At 41.7% G+C, this 16,751-nt stretch overlaps 2 protein-coding genes across 2 annotated transcripts; both read right to left on the bottom strand.

Annotated features, from left to right (window-relative positions):
* Nucleotides 1-1,349: 1,349 nt before the first annotated feature.
* Nucleotides 1,350-8,203, bottom strand: si:ch211-266g18.9 (transforming growth factor-beta receptor-associated protein 1). The gene is made up of 11 exons (XM_063909720.1): nucleotides 7,196-8,203; nucleotides 6,834-7,028; nucleotides 6,488-6,642; nucleotides 4,928-5,010; nucleotides 4,422-4,769; nucleotides 4,205-4,262; nucleotides 3,980-4,123; nucleotides 3,669-3,803; nucleotides 3,438-3,582; nucleotides 2,916-3,334; nucleotides 1,350-2,812 (listed from the first exon to the last, which is right to left on the bottom strand). The coding sequence occupies exons 1-11, from the start codon at nucleotides 7,875-7,877 to the stop codon at nucleotides 2,669-2,671; spliced, it is 2,508 nt and encodes an 835-aa protein (XP_063765790.1). The 5' UTR covers nucleotides 7,878-8,203; the 3' UTR covers nucleotides 1,350-2,668.
* Nucleotides 8,204-8,589: 386 nt separating this feature from the next.
* Nucleotides 8,590-11,758, bottom strand: fhl5 (four and a half LIM domains 5). Its single transcript, XM_063908100.1, has 6 exons — nucleotides 11,658-11,758; nucleotides 11,298-11,480; nucleotides 10,879-11,053; nucleotides 9,836-10,005; nucleotides 9,514-9,700; nucleotides 8,590-9,354 (listed from the first exon to the last, which is right to left on the bottom strand). The coding sequence occupies exons 2-6, from the start codon at nucleotides 11,457-11,459 to the stop codon at nucleotides 9,203-9,205; spliced, it is 846 nt and encodes a 281-aa protein (XP_063764170.1). The 5' UTR covers nucleotides 11,460-11,480; nucleotides 11,658-11,758; the 3' UTR covers nucleotides 8,590-9,202.
* Nucleotides 11,759-16,751: the final 4,993 nt, after the last annotated feature.

Genomic DNA, 16,751 nt, shown 5'->3' with positions numbered 1-16,751 from the left:
CGACTCTTATATACTTGCCACATCAAACATCTTTACTTTTCAATATCTTATTCTTTCCTTCCGATCTTATTTGAACCTAATGTAAAGAAAAGTATTACGGTTTCACAGTTGAATGGATATATATGTGAATGCATATTATCTTGTTTGCTAAAAAGTCATTTACACTCTTTCTTCACTGTGACCTCAAGGTCAATTAGACCCTCCATTTCCCATTTAAATTACTACCTGCACAGATCACAGATATAGAGATCTATATATATATTTGGCTTTAGCCAGGTTTCACACCTGCAGTTTCTGAAAGCCTCAACACAGGAATGCATTATTTTTCGGTTACAGGTCATCAGTTGAACATTCTATTTATAAGCATCCCTCATAAATGTATGAAATCACCAACTACCAAGCTGAAAAAACAATGTAAAACATGTTTGACTTTCATACCCGTTTTCTATAGGCCTATGTGGAGAAAAAGCCCTGTGCATCTCATAAATGTCTTTCCCCCCTCCATATAAAAAACACAACTATGTTAACATGTAAACAATAACATCCTACAGTCCAGACAGCCGACATTTTGTCTTAAATTTAGAAAAGCACAAGGAGAAAATGTTCTTGTTTTGCTTCTGTGGTGAAATGGATATTTATAATGGGAGACCAATGTCTGGATACCCCACCATCTTTTCCTCCTTAACTGTTCATTTTTGCAGCCAATCCGTTTCCCCTCATGTGCAAAATGTCCATCTGGCACCCTAGAGCACCCTGTACTGCAGTGACCCGCCCTTCCCATGCACTGAAGTGTTGCGTAACCAATTTAGCTACTGAAATCAATTAGTGTATACAATGAGAATTGTTTAAAATGGTCATTTTCAAAGCACTATGGGTTTCTTGTCTTAATTTAGATTAAAGACTTGTGCTTGTGCCCATATATTTTTACCTTTTGGTGGCTTTTGGATGTCGGTCAACATCAAAGATGAAAAAAAAGCCACAGCATAACCACACATGTTCAGAACAACATTAATGCTCCCTCAGGTTGACCATGAGAGGGAACGAGAGGACACGATCTCGGGCTGGGGTCCACCCAGTGGTCTTTGGTCATCAGGCACGGCCCAAAGTCCAGCCAGTCAGAGAGCAGCAGCCCTCACAGTCACACCACGAGCGAGAGACTGCTTCATATCTCAAACCAGATCAGAGAAAAGTTGGTGTGTTCCCCTGCTCTGATACTTTTCAGTTTTTCCAGCGGTGCTTACAATGGGATTTAAATTAAATGCATAGATAATGGAAATTACAAGGCGGCGATAAGGAAGGGAGGACATGGCAATTCTTCATGCCACCACATAACAGAGGAAAGGCTAGGATTGTGGTTTTCTTAGATTTTCTGGGATCAGAGTTTATTTATATGAGTCAGAGGTTAGGCTTATACACTCCAAGTGAGAAATTTCAAGTCAAAGCTTAAATCAAGTGTATCCTTTTAAGCCTCAGTTAAACGCTCAAAGAGTTTCATCACACCCACACAGTGAACATTAAATGAGCACAAATCTCAGACCCTCAGTGAGAACAATAAAGAAAGTCCCACAAAAACATCATTAGGAGAGGAAAGCTGAAGAAATCTTGGCAAAGGCATAAGAAATAATCCCTTCCAACATGCTCATAATTCACTATTATCTGCACAGTAATTAGTCACACACCCATGGCCAAAAACATACACCAAAAACTTGCAATCAGTCAAGCTAAAAAATGCACAAGTTACTGTTGCAGCTCCTTTAGGCGTCTCCCCTAACTCCTGTTCCAAAATGCTCAGCTATGGTTAGCCTTAATGACTAAATTACAACGAAAATAGACAAATACATCTTAAATGGCATACAACTTAATAATATGTGTTTAAGTTTTTATAAAAGATTTCCATACGGTGCTTGTGGACACACTGGGGTTAGTGTGTTATTATTTGGACATAGGGATGATGTTGGTAAGAAATGATTTAATGTTCCAAACACAGCACAGACATGTCATTTGGTCGATTGTAAAATTAAGGGAAAAAGACCCTAAACTCTGCACTTCCTTAACCTATTTGCTTTTAATTTTTAAGCCTATAATTGTGATTTTATTGTGTTGCTCATAAATGTATATCAATGCACTAAACAGGATAAATACATGTGCAGACTCTTTTATGTTGACCTTCTATTTCCAGCTCTATGCAGACAAATATACACAGCCAGTGGAAACTGTGATGGCGGGGAATGCATATATACAGCCATAGAAGATGGTCCAATTCCCTCTGGTCATCAGGTTGACCAATGGTGGTTTCCATGTTAAACACCACTGTCTGATCAGTGAATATATGTCCCTGAGTGTCCTCCACTTCAGAGCTATTGCTGTCTACAATGTCTCTAGGAAATGGCTCAGACATGCCGCCCTAAAAAAGTGCATTGCTTGCTTTTTTGCGTTCTGAAACCAGTTATTTACACAATGTATTTTCTTTTTTCTAATCATGGAAAGTGTCTGGTCCAACGTCCATGAATTGAATCCTTGTACAGAGTTTGTCTAGATGACAGTGTAATCTACAGAAATAATCAGGTAGGAAGCAGACACTTATCCAACTTCAAATGAGTGTGATTCTCCACAGTTCAGAAATGCACTTAATTGCATAAGCAGACAATAAATTGCTGTATCTGAGTTCCTAAGATGAGGAACAGCCAGTGCAGCTTGTATGCATCAGGTCACCATGGAGGTTACAGGCAAATTGTGGCTCTGCGATGTCTCTCTGACAAACCTTGCACTTCTGCCCCTTTTCCAGTCTGAATGTTGTTTTTGAGGCCTGCATCTGCAGGGAAGCGAGAGAAAAAGCAACATGGTTACGAAAAAAAAGGCAACAAGAATAAACACAATTATGGAGCAAAGAATATGTGAAACAGTCATTCACTTACCCAAATGACCTTGTGCCGCATGAGCTCAGCTTGGCCCAAAGCCTTTTGCAGTGTTGACATCCGCCTCTGGTGGAAAGTCTCTCTGAGTGATCCAACTAAGAACTGGGAGACCAGTTGAACAGACCAGGAATCAGGCAGGAGCTGGATGATCTTCTCTGCTGCAAAGACCAGAGGGTTGTGGTTGAGCAGATCCACGGCAGCACTGGTTAGATCTTCTGAGCTGAGGTAGATTTGGAGCAGGGTGAGTAGCAGGGTCTGTCTGAACTGTGGGTCCTGGCCCTGGGCAGCCCTGCAGCAGTAGGCCTCGGCAGCCTGGAAGTTTCCTTGGTGAACAAGCACCTGCAGAGCCATAGAGTGTTCACCAGCCCTCCCAAGGAGAATGGCTTCCTCCATGTGCAGGTTTGCTGACTTAACTCTCTCTGCAGTGAGAATAATGCAATATAATTTTGGAACAATCATTCATTATCTTATGAGATTAAGTTTCTCTTATGAGTAAAATTTCTCATGAGGCACCCCACAAACCATATACAGTAGAGATGTCATAGAATTTGGATTCCCATAGCAGCTGCTGCAACTTCCCTCTGGTCTTCATCAGATCTGCTTCCTCTTTGTCCTGTAGCATCTCAGTAACATATGTCAGGGCCAGACGGCTGTGATGTTTCTTCTCCTGGGGGCAGATTACATCAATTATGTCCCAGTGTATTTAATAAAGGAGTCAGGGATATTAGATTAGCTGGCTGCTGCTGTGCACACCTCACTGTTTAAATCATAGATTAAAAACTCAAGATACAAAAGCAGCGCCAGCGGGTACTTCTCCAAGAGAGCAAGGACGTCATGTGTCTCATATCGATCATCTGGTGGACGCTTGTTGAAGATCTGCACCCCTATCTTTTCCAGACAAAGAAAAACTGTTATAAGACATTTCATTTGCAATAATTGTTGTATAAGCAAGTCAATTAAGTTAATGTATGTCATTTTGCTGTGTGTTTATAGGATTAACACATGGTTGTATTGAAAAGCAAGTCTGCCCTCTGCTGTTAAGTTGAGAGAATGAAAAATGGCACCTCCTGGTTTTTTTGAAGAGTCCAGTCTGAAAATCTCCACACAACATCTTTGTCGTGCAGTTGACTGAGAGTCCAAACTATGTGTCCATATACATCTGAGCAAGAGGGGTCTTTGTGGAAGCCATCTGCAATTTTCACCCAAGTCTGGAAGAAATAACAGGCTTAAACTTGCTACATTTTTCTCATCTAGTTAATAAATTGAATTAGTTCTGGGGGGAATTGTACCTTAATTGAATCAATGTGATTTCCATGGCTATGATAAAGGGAACCTAAGGCAAAGAATCTATGAATAAAAAGAGATCAAACATCAAATGGTCCATTAGACAATAAGACACAATCTCCATCTACCTGTTTTATTAGGTAATTGGTCATTTAACAAAAACAACATCACATCAATACTCTGATGATACATCAGCAAATTTAACAAATAATCATGTTTTACCTGTTGTGCTGCTCCAAAACTGGAACACAGTGGTCCAGCCTGCACTCATTTGGAAATGCTACAAGTTGCTGCAGGCTTTCAGAGTCTCCCAGTTCTGCGTACAGCCTCAGGAGGGCACAGTCCACCTCCTTACTGCACTTCAGGCCTTGCTCCGTCCCCTTTACTGCTCGGAGAAATTCTCCCAGGAAGGCCAGGTAATGATGAAATGTGTTCCTGTCTCCTTGCCAGAGCGCCTGGAGATCTCTTCCCTTGTTCGCCTGATCAAGCTGGGATTGAAAGTCCGCGCTGAGACACGACTGAATGTCGGGGTAGAGGTGGATGATTTCTCTGGGGTCAAGCTCACCTGTACTGTTCAAGTAGGTAATGAGTATTGCTTTTTGTTGGATCTAATTTGGCAGAAAAGAGCCACTATTCACAAAATTCACTTATTACTGCACAGTGTGCTGGGATTTATTGAGCGTGCATGCTTTGAATTTGGAGTGTCGTGTAAGGGTTTTTACTCTCACATGAATAGATCTTTGGCCTCGGAAAACCCCTCTTGGTAAAAATGAACAAACCCAGACAGGCAAGTGATGGCCTTCAGCAGCTCCTGCCAGGAAAACAAATCGAAATCATTGAAGAATAAGACTTCTTCAAATATTGAGGGCAATGTGTTACAATTTGTAAATTATAAATTCATGAAACCAGGCCAATAATAAGGAGTGACGCACACGGTGTTAGTTCTAACACCCTCCCCTCTAACCTGTTACCTGGCATACACTACACTAAATCTTAGACATCATCAGGTGCATTCATCCAGATGGAATACACCCAAAGTATCAGCCAGCAACAATGTAGTCTGTCTACACCTCAGCATCTGTAATCTGTTCTTCAGTGATGAGTATGAATCTATACAATTGTAGCAGCACTGAAAGTATGCAGAAAAAAATGAGATAGGCTTCTTAGGCAAGTGTGAAAGTGAAATAAATAGTCCCCTATAAAACCTATATACTCTGTTTGGACAATATAAAAGGTGACTTAGCTCTTTAAGTTAGCTTTTAGCAAGACTTGTTAATCCAGTCTGCTTATTTTTATTCAGCTTCCGCCTTTCTAATCTAATACAGACTAACAATTTAAATGCTCATCCAGACTGAAATACTTCTCGTAATGCTGGGCGAACTTGAATTCAATTCAGACATTCATGTTTCCCAGAGGATGCAACCAAATGAATCTGTAGATTTTTCTTACTTATCCTTGGAGAAATTTCAACGTCTCGGACATGGATCGGCACACGATTTACAGAGTGGTGTATCGTACAGACAGTTATGGTTCCCAGACCGGTTATGCTTGTGATTATGGTGATCCCATGTCATTTTTTTAGTGCAACTATAAATTTGACATTTGTAGTTTGGGGGAAATTCTTCAACAATAACTGGATGAACCAACGTTCTGTTTGTTCTCTTCTGTTTCTCTGTGTTTTGGGGCTTTTGTGTTCCATGTGCTCCTCTGTTTATTTTCTCTGTGTGTTATTGTCTGTGTTCTTGCCATACTCTCCAGGCTCCCTGATTGCAAAGCTGATTCACTCATTACCTCTCCAGTAATTCAACCCCTCCTTTTCACACATTCAGGGCCAGATTGTTGTTGATGTTATAGTGGTAGCTAATCCACGGCTCAGTTTCCAATTTAATATTCTCAGTTAGTTCCCTCATGTTTATTAACACTTGATTAAATGTACTTTTGTCTCCTGTGCTTCGGGATACCAGTCTATCTTTCTTCTCACTCCTGCTACTGCCCCTCAGAACCTCACTCTCTACCAATCGCCAAGCCATCTCCTTTTTGGTTTAAGTAATCTCCTCTTAAGTGCATTACACTAAATCTATTAAATACCATCAGGCTCTTTATGCGTTTGGATCCTCTAAAGAGCTAAACCAATCCGAAATGAAGGAAAGAAGAAAGGAGAAACTCTATAAATGTGTCTTTCTCATTTAGTTTTCCTCAAAAATCATGTTTTGTACCCTTCAGAAGAAAAAGCATTTTAAGCAGGGACACATTTGCATTCTACTATGTGCTTATGAATTGAAGTTCACCTTGTATGAGTCAAGTTGATGATGCCCTTGAACTCCATCCAGCAGCAGTAAGGCCTCCTCGATCCTTTCATGCCTTACAAGTGCCTGGATTTGCTCTTCGATTGGCACCAAGCGCAGGCTGAAAATGTCTCTCTCTGTGAACACTAGCACACCATCTGAGGGGAGATTTGTTTTGGGGTTTCAGAGACACTCAGCATGTAGGAAAAGTAGGTGCAAGGATGATTGACTGATTCAGTGCAAACTGAGACAGACACGGCGACATCTTCGAAAACAAAGCCACAATTTGACAGCTTTTCAGCTTGCAATATGCTAGGATTGGGTGTTGAATTGATGCTGTCTGGTTTACCTGATGTGGAAAGCAGTCCCTTTGCACCAGTGAGATTCACAGTGTGTTTGTGCTGCTGGTCCACCATGCTGTAGACCGACAGCAGTTGGGGCTGTAGGATCAGGATGTAGGGGAAACATACTCCAGCTGCCAGCACCTCCTGAGGCCACTGCAGGGGAGGGCGCTGGCATATCCCCGTCTTCATCACAAACATGCCTGAGGGATTAGTACAGAGTAATGATAACTTGGCAAAACAAATATCCCCTAACTAGATGGAAATATGGGGGAGTGATATGAGATGATTAACTGCATTGCTATATAATGTCTTTGCTAAACCAGAGCCTACAGAACAACGTGTACCACAAACATTTGGCACCTCTTACCCAAAGATTCAGGCCCGTTCAGGAGGAATTCCCCTCGTCCCACTGAGGTAACAATGACACACTGCCTGCTGTGATTGTGAGGAAAAAGCTCCTGGCTGCTCCCAGTCCGGATATCACAGAGAAGGTACCTGTCGCTGGTAGCTACACACACACTGGTACCATCCACTGCCAATGCCACAGGGTCATAGAGCAGTGGGACTTCCTGCAAGACGTCCCACCTATCCACTCCCACAACGTGAATCCGAATTAACTTCCTGCGGCTGGAGGAAGTCACCATCTGCACACATGGTACCTGGGCTGCGAGCATCGAGTCGCACACCTCAAACAACGACACATGCTGGATTTTCTTCAAGCCATGAACGGGCTCTAAGGAGAACATGTTGAGGGCAGTAACGTTTCGGTCCAACAGGACCAGCAGATGGTTGAAAAGTGGGACTACCCTCAGTTGGGTTACTTGGTTGCTTGAGCCCAGTTTTCTTGCCCTACCTTCTCTAGTTTTGCTCTGGCCAGCGCCCATGTCTGTGCTACTGGAAAGGATGAGATGCTGGACTGTTGCATCTTTGGTCCCTATATATACATTTGGGTCATTGTACGCAATGCATTGAATGCTGGATTTGTCCTTTTCTTTTGGAGCTGATTGCTTTTCATAAACGTGTGTTTGTGTAAATGCTCTAAAAGCCATTGCAAACAGTAAAGTGTGTTTGATTGTTGTAAGGTAAAATACAAAATATATGTACCTATATTAAAGGTCCAGATCTTCTGTCAAATATATCAAATAAGACGTCCCTACCTCTGTGCTGTTCCCCCTTCCTCTTTGATTCCTCCACAAGTGTATGAAGTGTAAAATAGTCTTACCTCCCCATGTGACTAAATCCTGACAGGAAATCTTTGTCAGCATTTTTATGCCACTCATCCTGCCCTGTGAGGACACTTACGCAACTCTTCCAACGGCTTTACCAAGTAAACCAACTTTCACAAATGTCTGCGTATGCTGAGGAAGAGACATGTTTTGAGTTGTCCACAGTTATGGTCACTTGTATTTTTGTGTTGTGCTTAGAACAAAGTGGCGTCTTTGGCTAGTAGATAATGTACAAGAAGAAGAGCAAGTGATCAGCTGATCATACCATATATGGTCATTCTCGGTATGTTGACAACATGAATGAGCTGGGTGTGAGGAGGTCAAGAGGCAACAAAAACACACTTGAGGTTTGTTCTCAGCAATGATTGTCTGAATACTGTTGGTTGTAAAAAGACGTGGTTTCAAACCTACCATCACAGCTATATTTGTAACGGTGAACTTTGTGCCCACCCTAAACCTATAGCAGACTCCTCCTCTGGATGGTGTCTTTGGAGCAGAATAAGAAATATTCAAATAAGCAACAGTAGGAATAGAATGATATCCATAGGAAGGTCTTTATTGGAACAACCTTTAAGTACTTCACATGAGAGAAGCATAATTCATGCATTATGTTTGGTTTCTGCAGTGTGAATACATGTGTCCAGGTATTCATACAGTAAGTAAAAGGCACAATATATAGGTGATAAAAATCAGACCTGTAGAAAAGCAAAGCATACAGTATTTTGGGGGGTGCAACTAACCATTATTTTCATCAGCAATCAAACTTGTGATTCTTTTTTGTTGAACATTTGATAAATTAACAATTGATTATTTTGTACTTTAAATGTTAGAAAGGTATTCAGTTTACTATCGGTGAGACAATAAAAACTGTAAAATCCAAACCGAAGAATCTGGATATTTCTTTGAGACTTTTAATTTCAACAACCAAAGAGAAGATTCATCAACCATGGAGCAATGGCAGCCTAACGTTAAAAACATATACGTTAATCTTTATGGAAAATGGTGCATGGCTAACGTGAGAGAACTAATGGTAATTTATGACCCAAATAAGCACCTGACATTTTGAGTTTTTTATAGACCAGGCATGCAAAGGAGAACAGGAGCTGTTGTTGTTTTAAGGATAAAGCTGTGAACCCTTCATAGAAAGGTCACTTCTCCCTGCCGCAGTCGGTGCACAAGATGTTGTCTCGCTGGGTGAGGAAGCCGCGTCCCACCAGCGACATGGAGCATTGAATGCAGGTGAAACACTCGCTGTGCCACTGGCGCTCCTCGAAAGAGATGTACTTAGCTCCTGCTAGACCTGCAGACATCAAGCAAAGAGCCATGAATTATATAATGTGCAGGTTAATGCAAGATCTACACCTTGCTAACCTGACAAGTCCTACACAAACGCATCTAAAGGCCATGATTATGAGTAAGGAAAACTGTCAGAGTGCATGAAAACATGAGCATGACTCACTGGTGATGGGCTTGGTGCAGCCCACGCATTTCTTTGCATAGAGGTTGCTGAAGCATTCAAGGCAGTAGGGATAGTTCTCCCTGGAGGTGAAGCGCTGACCGGGCAGCTGCTTTTTGCAGCTGATGCACAGGAAACACTCACGGTGCCAGGGTTTGTCTTGGTAGGTCACTCCACCTGTTGTTATGGACTAAAGGTAACACAAATCCATGGGTGAGAGTGACACTATGCACCCTTTTATTCTGCAGCCAATGTGAGCGTTAGATTAAAACAACAGTCAGGGGGATTAACTGCAGCAGTCAATTACAATTAAATGTGACCTTACCTTCTTACAAGCACAGCACTGGTAGGCAAATTGCTTCTCGAAACAGGGCACACAGAAGTAGCCGTTATCTTTTGGGATGAAGGACTTGGTTCCTATTGGCTGCTGGCAGCGGTGGCACAGGAAGCAGGTCTCATGCCAGCTGTTCCCCTTGTATTCCATTTTACGGGCTCCTGGCACAGGGGAGAAGAGCAGCTCAGTCAGCATATGGTACCTCTATGACAAAAACACAGTGTTGCCCGAAATAGCCCTGCGCCATGTGTAGGAAGAGGAAAATCTTAATTATCTTGGTTGCAATTGTTGGAGAGGAGAAATCACATGACTGCCTAGGGTTTTAACTGTTTATATTTTGATATGTATTAGTGGTAGGCATCTTTTCTGCACACATATTCACACATATAAGAAACATTTATCAGAAAGTCCTTAAGGGCTCCGTCATTTTGAAATGTCAACTTCTGAATATCTATTACGACTGTGAAACTCCATCTACTGAGGAAGATTATGTGATAAAATACTGTTCCCAAGGTCAAGAATAAACATTCAATCTCAACTTTCGTATCTTTTACTTTTTTTTTTAAAGACTAGACTGTGTGTTTCCTCCTGTGCTGCCTTGCTCTCCTTTAACCATTTACACACCTGCTCTAAATCAGCCTCGTCAATTTTCCAGCCAATCAGCTTCCTGCCTGCTCTCCTGCCTAATTACCTCATTGCCCTCCCCTGAGCTACACTCTTTAAACCAATATTGGTCCCTTGACAACCTTAAATGACTTACAGTGCATTCCAACATTAGATAAATTGTCCATATGCTTTGTAAATAACCTGAGATAGCAACAATAACCACTGAGTATTAACAAAAGGTTTAGCAAACTAATCAGCACACGGTGTAGTCAATTATACTGTAATTAAAGACATAGTCTGACAATATGGGACATGTGTTTCTATGCTTTCTCGCCCCATTCAAAACCAAAGAGCGTGTATACAGATAACAAAACAAAACAACAACTTAATTCATTATCATCAAACCGTATTGATCGCCATCATTATACCTGGCATGATGGTTTTCTTGCAGCTGGTGCACTTTGAAGAATAATCATTGGCGTAGCATTCAGTGCAGAGCAACAAATCATCCTTAGCTGCAAAGGCCTTTTCCACCAGAGAGCGGCTGCACTTCACACATTTGAAACACTGCTCGTGCCAGTGGCGATCCTTGTAGGACATGTCCTGTTGTTGATATTTAACACATTATTAAATGCGCTTTTGGAAAATCTGTAACATAGGATATTAATTAGGATGTTCTTGTAGAAGTAATGAGTTTGTGGTTTTTTCCAGGGTCAAAATGTGATCAAAACACATTCAAATGTTTCTCGCCTTTAGATGATGTTATAAATAAATTGCGTATGTTATTGTTTTAGACATTACTGACATCAAAGCCATCCCCCTCAGGGTAACACTGGTGCCTCCTTACCTTGCAGTCACAGCCAATCGCCAAAGAGCAGCCCTCACAGCAGTTAGCAAACAGGTTCTCATAGCACTTAGTGCAGTACTGCGTGTCCTCTTTCATTATGTACTTCTTCCCCAGCAGGGAGTCTTTGCAGTAATGGCAGTCGAAACGCTCCATGATGGGCATTGTTGTTTGGTTTTCTTAGCTCTAGGTCAAACAGAGCAGGAGGGGAAAAAATGGAAAATGAAGAAATGTATGAAAGATTGAAAGTGCCCTCTAATAGTCCCAGCAATTTCCCCCTCTCATCAAGCAAGAAAAGAGGCCAAGCAATTGTTCTCTTCTTTCAAAAGAATCAGAGCAGTGCTGTACTAAAGAAGACTCTACCTCGCTTGATCTGGGGCGAGGTTGGACTGCAGAGAGCGAACAGTCCAGGCACAGCGATGGGGCAGGGATGGAAAGGGGTGAGGCAGGATTAGGGGTATCCACTGGGGGGGATCTTCTATAAATACTAACCCTCTTATTAGCGGTAATCTCTGGGGAGAATGGACATGCTCCACTACATCATTCTGCACCTTTTAAGGGAGCTGATGGTGCACAGATCACTACGCCTTTGAACTGATTCAATCATTGTTGCTTCATTCAGGGAACATGTGTAACGCAGGTTTATGACTAAAAGATGAAACTCTACAATTAAACTAATATCAGTGCCCAGCTGTTTCATCAATGTCCCATAAATACACAATATTTTTCCTCTTCACACACTAATATCACTTTGGATGTTGATGCCAATGGTCGGAAATTTGGATTCTAACGTGTTGGACACTCTTATGGCCTTTGTCAGCTACAGAAACAAGCAGTTGCAGATGGCTTATGATAGGCGCCAGCAGCTTTTTGGTTGCCTGGTACTGAACTATATATTGCCAGGCCCTCTCAGTGGCTATTGAGAGAGCATTGGCAGCACTTCAAGAGGGAAGCTGCGGGCAGTGGATGTCCAATTCATCCACAGCAAGATAATGGAGGAGGAACAGAACATTGAAGTTTGATGGTGACCATCCTGCCGAAAACAATGGACTTGTCATTTAATTAAAAATACATATTTAGTGTGTTGTTCTGTATCAAAAGATGATACATACAATAAAAATCACAAGGTTAAACATCTTCTGGTTTTTGCTTGTAGCTGGCTCTGGTTGCATGGCGTTCAACAGTCAGTGTGGAGAGCAAAAGAGGAAGAAGGAATCGGCCGAAATGTAATCTCAGCACCTAATCGGCTATTGCTTGAAGACAGTATTTAGCTTTATAACTGCCTGGCTTCTTTGGAACAATCTAATTATAGACTTTGTATTTCAACTCCAACTTGTGTCTCAATTTGCTAATTTAACTAAAAACAATGACCTGCAGAAGAAAGAGGAAATCTGGACCGGATATCCGCTGGCTGCCCCGGAGCACCAGTAATATTGGTGATTGCCCCCAGAGGCTGAATCATTAACAGACCAATAAGCGTTCAATATAGCACAGGCAGAAAAACTGGGTCAACATTAAAGTCACAATGTATTGTTAGTTTTGCAGAACAAGTTGCATATGCACATCAGAATCTGCAAAGATAGACCCATAATTAAGAATAAATCTCCAGAATTGTCATATAGGTGAGTAGACTAGATTATAACCAAAACACCAAACCCAGAAACATTGGGAAAATATGTAAAAAATAACACTTACACTTGGTCAAACAACCCCCTATTTTTTTCTTAATGACATTATGTCATATTGGATCAATTTTGTTGTAGGTGTGAAAAAACTATGCCTGAAACCGTCCTTGTTAACCTGAAAAAAATCCCAGTTCTCCAGCATCTATGACTGACAGTCGCCTAATTACATTTGTATGTACGAACATGTGCTCATATCAGTTTTCAAAAAGGATCAGGGGGCGTACATCTTCATAAAAATAGCCCGAGAAGACCACCAGTCCATCCCAAGGCCTAATCCCTCGTATACACACACAGGAAGGTCAGCGACAGGGATGAGGCTGACAGGAATGAGGCTGACAGGAATGCTACTCTGTCTAGATGAAGTCTGTCTTTTCTCCTTCACTCACACTCCTTGTATAGATATGTATCTACAGTTACACCCTTGTGAATAAATAAAATGCAATCCACTTTTGGATGGATGTTGAAACACGGGCCTGCATTGTATGTAGGTGGCAACTACAAACCACTTAGGAATAATGTAAGACTGTGGTATTTTTGAACTACAAGCTGTGTGTTATGTAAGGCTTTCAGCACAATATAAGCCATATCATGTCACAAATGTTGCTCTAGGAAATATTCTGATTTGATATCATGCCATCCTTCAGGTTTGACTTATTTTTAGGTGGATCTGCCAGATTACACACTGTCATCTACTGCTCTGGATTAAGTTACCCCTGTATTGTTCCCTTGCTCCATGGTGGTGTCCAGATGAGCAGATGCATCTGACGCAAATCAGAAAACCATGCCGACCTTAAATAAACCCCGGAGCTAACTGTGGCAAATATAGTCATTGCCTCTCAAAAAGCTTCTAATCTTCGCTGCATTGGTGGCTGCTGCACAGTATGTCTGTCGTCATGTGACGTCAAGCCAGGAGTGGAAGTGACCTACATTCATCAGCAAACAAAAAAACTCTTATCTCTTCAAGTGTATTAACGTAAAATGACAGTCTTGAAAAGTAATTTGCAGGTCAACAGTGTTATTCAGTGGATGTCAAACTGAGATTATGGCATAGTATGTTGTGTTTATACTATTAGTGATAACCTACATGTGTGCATGCCTGCTGGTCGTTTCATTACAACCACTCAGATAGATAACAGGTGCAGGTCTTTGTCTCCTGGATTATTACTTTCTATACCAGACTGTGCCCACTCCGCAGAGCAAAAAGCTTGCTGATCTTGCGTATTCCTTTTTGCCTGCTTAATCCTCTGAAGTCAAATTCTGAGCAGCTGCCAACAGATTTCGTATGCGGCCTGTCCAGCCCCAATAAATAGGCCTTTATATGACCTGGACTCAGGTGTCCTCTTATCTTAATGTATTCAGTCTTTACAATAATGTGGCACTGACTGTCCACCCCCCCCCCCCCACCCCCAAACACCTCTTAATCGAATGATCTCTGAGAAGAAGAGAGGCATTTACTTTGGTGGCTCCTTTGAGGTGGCGACTTGTCGGACACTGACACAGATCAACACGACACAGTTGCATCTCTCTGAAGCACAAAAGCCTCGCCGCTCCACAGTTGACAGCCGGTTGGCATGGTGATGACAGCGTAAGTGGCATCCATTAGGTTGAGATGAGGGGCGGCTCTAGTAGTTAATGAGAGGACTCACACAAACCTGCCCCTTTGAGCAGGCCTCTGCACTCTTCTGCAACGTGGGGAGCTTGCTTTCAACGCAGCACTTTGGACTGAACAGGATAGCCTCATAGGGGGATACAATCTGCTAAGTCTACAATCCCTCCAAACCTTACACCCCTACAGGGAGGCCCTATGAGCGTCTGGGTAGTGCCTCAACCGACCATGCCCCCCTTTCCTACCCAGTTTCAGCCAAATGAGTCATGTACGAGTGGGTGACAAGACCTGTCACATATCCAGACATTTGATCTGCACTACTAAAGAGGAGAGAAGTTGTATACTTCTAGGAATGCACAACCCATTAAAAGTTCTCCTCTTCGATTCCTCGTCTCCTCCCAGCCCACAGATTCTGTGGTATTTGGATTAACCATGTAGAGACGGAGCGCCTGATTACCTTCGGGCGCCAGCAAGTCAGAGAACAAAGTACATACCTCAATATGTCCCCTACATAAGAAATTTAAACCTAGAATTTTGGTCCATTATTCGCAGCCTGCAAAGCAGAAATAGCATTATGAATTTTAAAAAGAGAAATGCTACCATACTTGCTACACGACAAACACAATCTTTAGTTGACCTCAGACAGCTTCAGAGAAAAAGCCCAAACATATTTCTTACATGCTCCTGCTTTCAAGGACATGTTCCTACTAATAATAACTTCAACCCACGTACCGTATGCTGAAAACTCCTGGTATATGAACAGTGCAGCAAAAATAAATAGGTTTGTTGAAAATGTTCCAGATTCAGCCTATAGATATGGCAGGAATATCATTTAAGATAAAATCAAATCATGTATTTCCTCATAATTTCAATTATTTTTGTGAAGAACCCACAAAGATGACAACAACAACAAAAAAGTATGCTGGTTTAAAATTGCTTCTGGACAGCTGAAATGATGAGTATTAATATTTTTCTATTCCGGGACCGTGGTGAAACTAGTTTTGTATGAGCGGTCAAATTAGTAAATGCTTGGCTGGCCAGTCCTGATGAATGTTTAGTCCAATATTCACTCTCTTCTAGCTCTGTTTATGGTCTCCTCAATTTGAGCTGTGCTGGTATAAATAGTTCCTAATTTAGTCCGTCTGAAATCTGAAGCTGAGCAGGTACATTCTACAGTATGTTTTTGGGAACATTTCCCTGAAAACAATGCGATGAAAGTGGTTAAGGTGAACCAAAACAGTAAAGTTGCAGACCAGTACAACCAGAACAATTATCTGAGGTTCAGGGCTGTTGTTTTGTTGAGCTGAGGGCAACTGCAATGTCAGGATATAATTTACTGTTGGATTGTCAAGACACACCTTTGACATCAGGATGTCAGTGACACTGTCTTGAGTTCTGAAAAACTGCAGGGATAATCCCCGCCTGCCACCTGAACTTTCACATCAATCCCCAAATGACACGGATGGATTATTTGTGCCACTGATCCCACCAAGACACACATTTACGACACACTTTGTCCCACAGTGTTGAGCAGAAACAGTTGACAAACATGTGTCATCTCCGTGTGGTGGAAGGGACGACTGGAAATACCAGAGAGCTAGCGAGGATATGGGGTAACTAACAACAGCCAGAGGATCGAGGCGTAACCAACACAACACTCTCCTCACTCTCATCAATCACTTATCAAGGCTTGTGGATAGCTATTTATACATTCGCCTGCATTACATCTTGGAACAGTGTGGTCAACATAAATTATATTTGATAGGAAAGTTAAAAAAGTATATAAGGTGGTATTGTAACAAGATATAACACACAGTATATGTTGAATTAGATCCATACTGTTCTCAATTTAAGAAAGAAGTATCATTATTCTCATCTTACTCGTGACAAGACAGCAAACTAGGCAAAATAATTAGTGTAAAAACTAATACATAAAGGGTAGCAAAAACACAGCAGCACCTGTCAAAAACTCTTTGGGTAAGAGCGCTTCCTAGACCCAAAATGAGTTTGTTTGATGAGGATGGATAGATTCAGATTTTGTGTTTTAGACTTAGTTTTGTGATGGAAAAATGGTTTCAGAATAAGATTTCTAAATTTGACCAACACGTAACTCATCAGATGTCTCAAATGAATTCTGTTTGCACTCATGTTTGCTCATTTGTCCTT

This window comes from Eleginops maclovinus, chromosome 19, assembly GCF_036324505.1.
Source record: "Eleginops maclovinus isolate JMC-PN-2008 ecotype Puerto Natales chromosome 19, JC_Emac_rtc_rv5, whole genome shotgun sequence".
NCBI lineage: Eukaryota > Metazoa > Chordata > Actinopteri > Perciformes > Eleginopidae > Eleginops > Eleginops maclovinus.
This window is presented reverse-complemented; position numbering and strand designations above follow the sequence as displayed.

Bases quoted from the DNA above. Each gene is read 5' to 3' on its own strand.
- si:ch211-266g18.9 (XM_063909720.1), bottom strand. From the start codon at position 7,877: ATGGCTTTTAGAGCATTTACACAAACACACGTTTATGAAAAGCAATCA. The intron at 6,643-6,833 runs GTAAACCAGACA...ATCTCCCCTCAG, and splicing joins GGGACTGCTTTCCACATCAG to ATGGTGTGCTAGTGTTCACA. The intron at 4,124-4,204 runs GTACAATTCCCC...TATTTCTTCCAG, and splicing joins ATCACATTGATTCAATTAAG to ACTTGGGTGAAAATTGCAGA.
- fhl5 (XM_063908100.1), bottom strand. From the start codon at position 11,459: ATGCCCATCATGGAGCGTTTCGACTGCCATTACTGCAAAGACTCCCTG. The intron at 11,054-11,297 runs GTAAGGAGGCAC...TATCAACAACAG, and splicing joins CGATTGGCTGTGACTGCAAG to GACATGTCCTACAAGGATCG. The intron at 9,355-9,513 runs GTGAGTCATGCT...TGATGTCTGCAG, and splicing joins CTGCACCAAGCCCATCACCA to GTCTAGCAGGAGCTAAGTAC.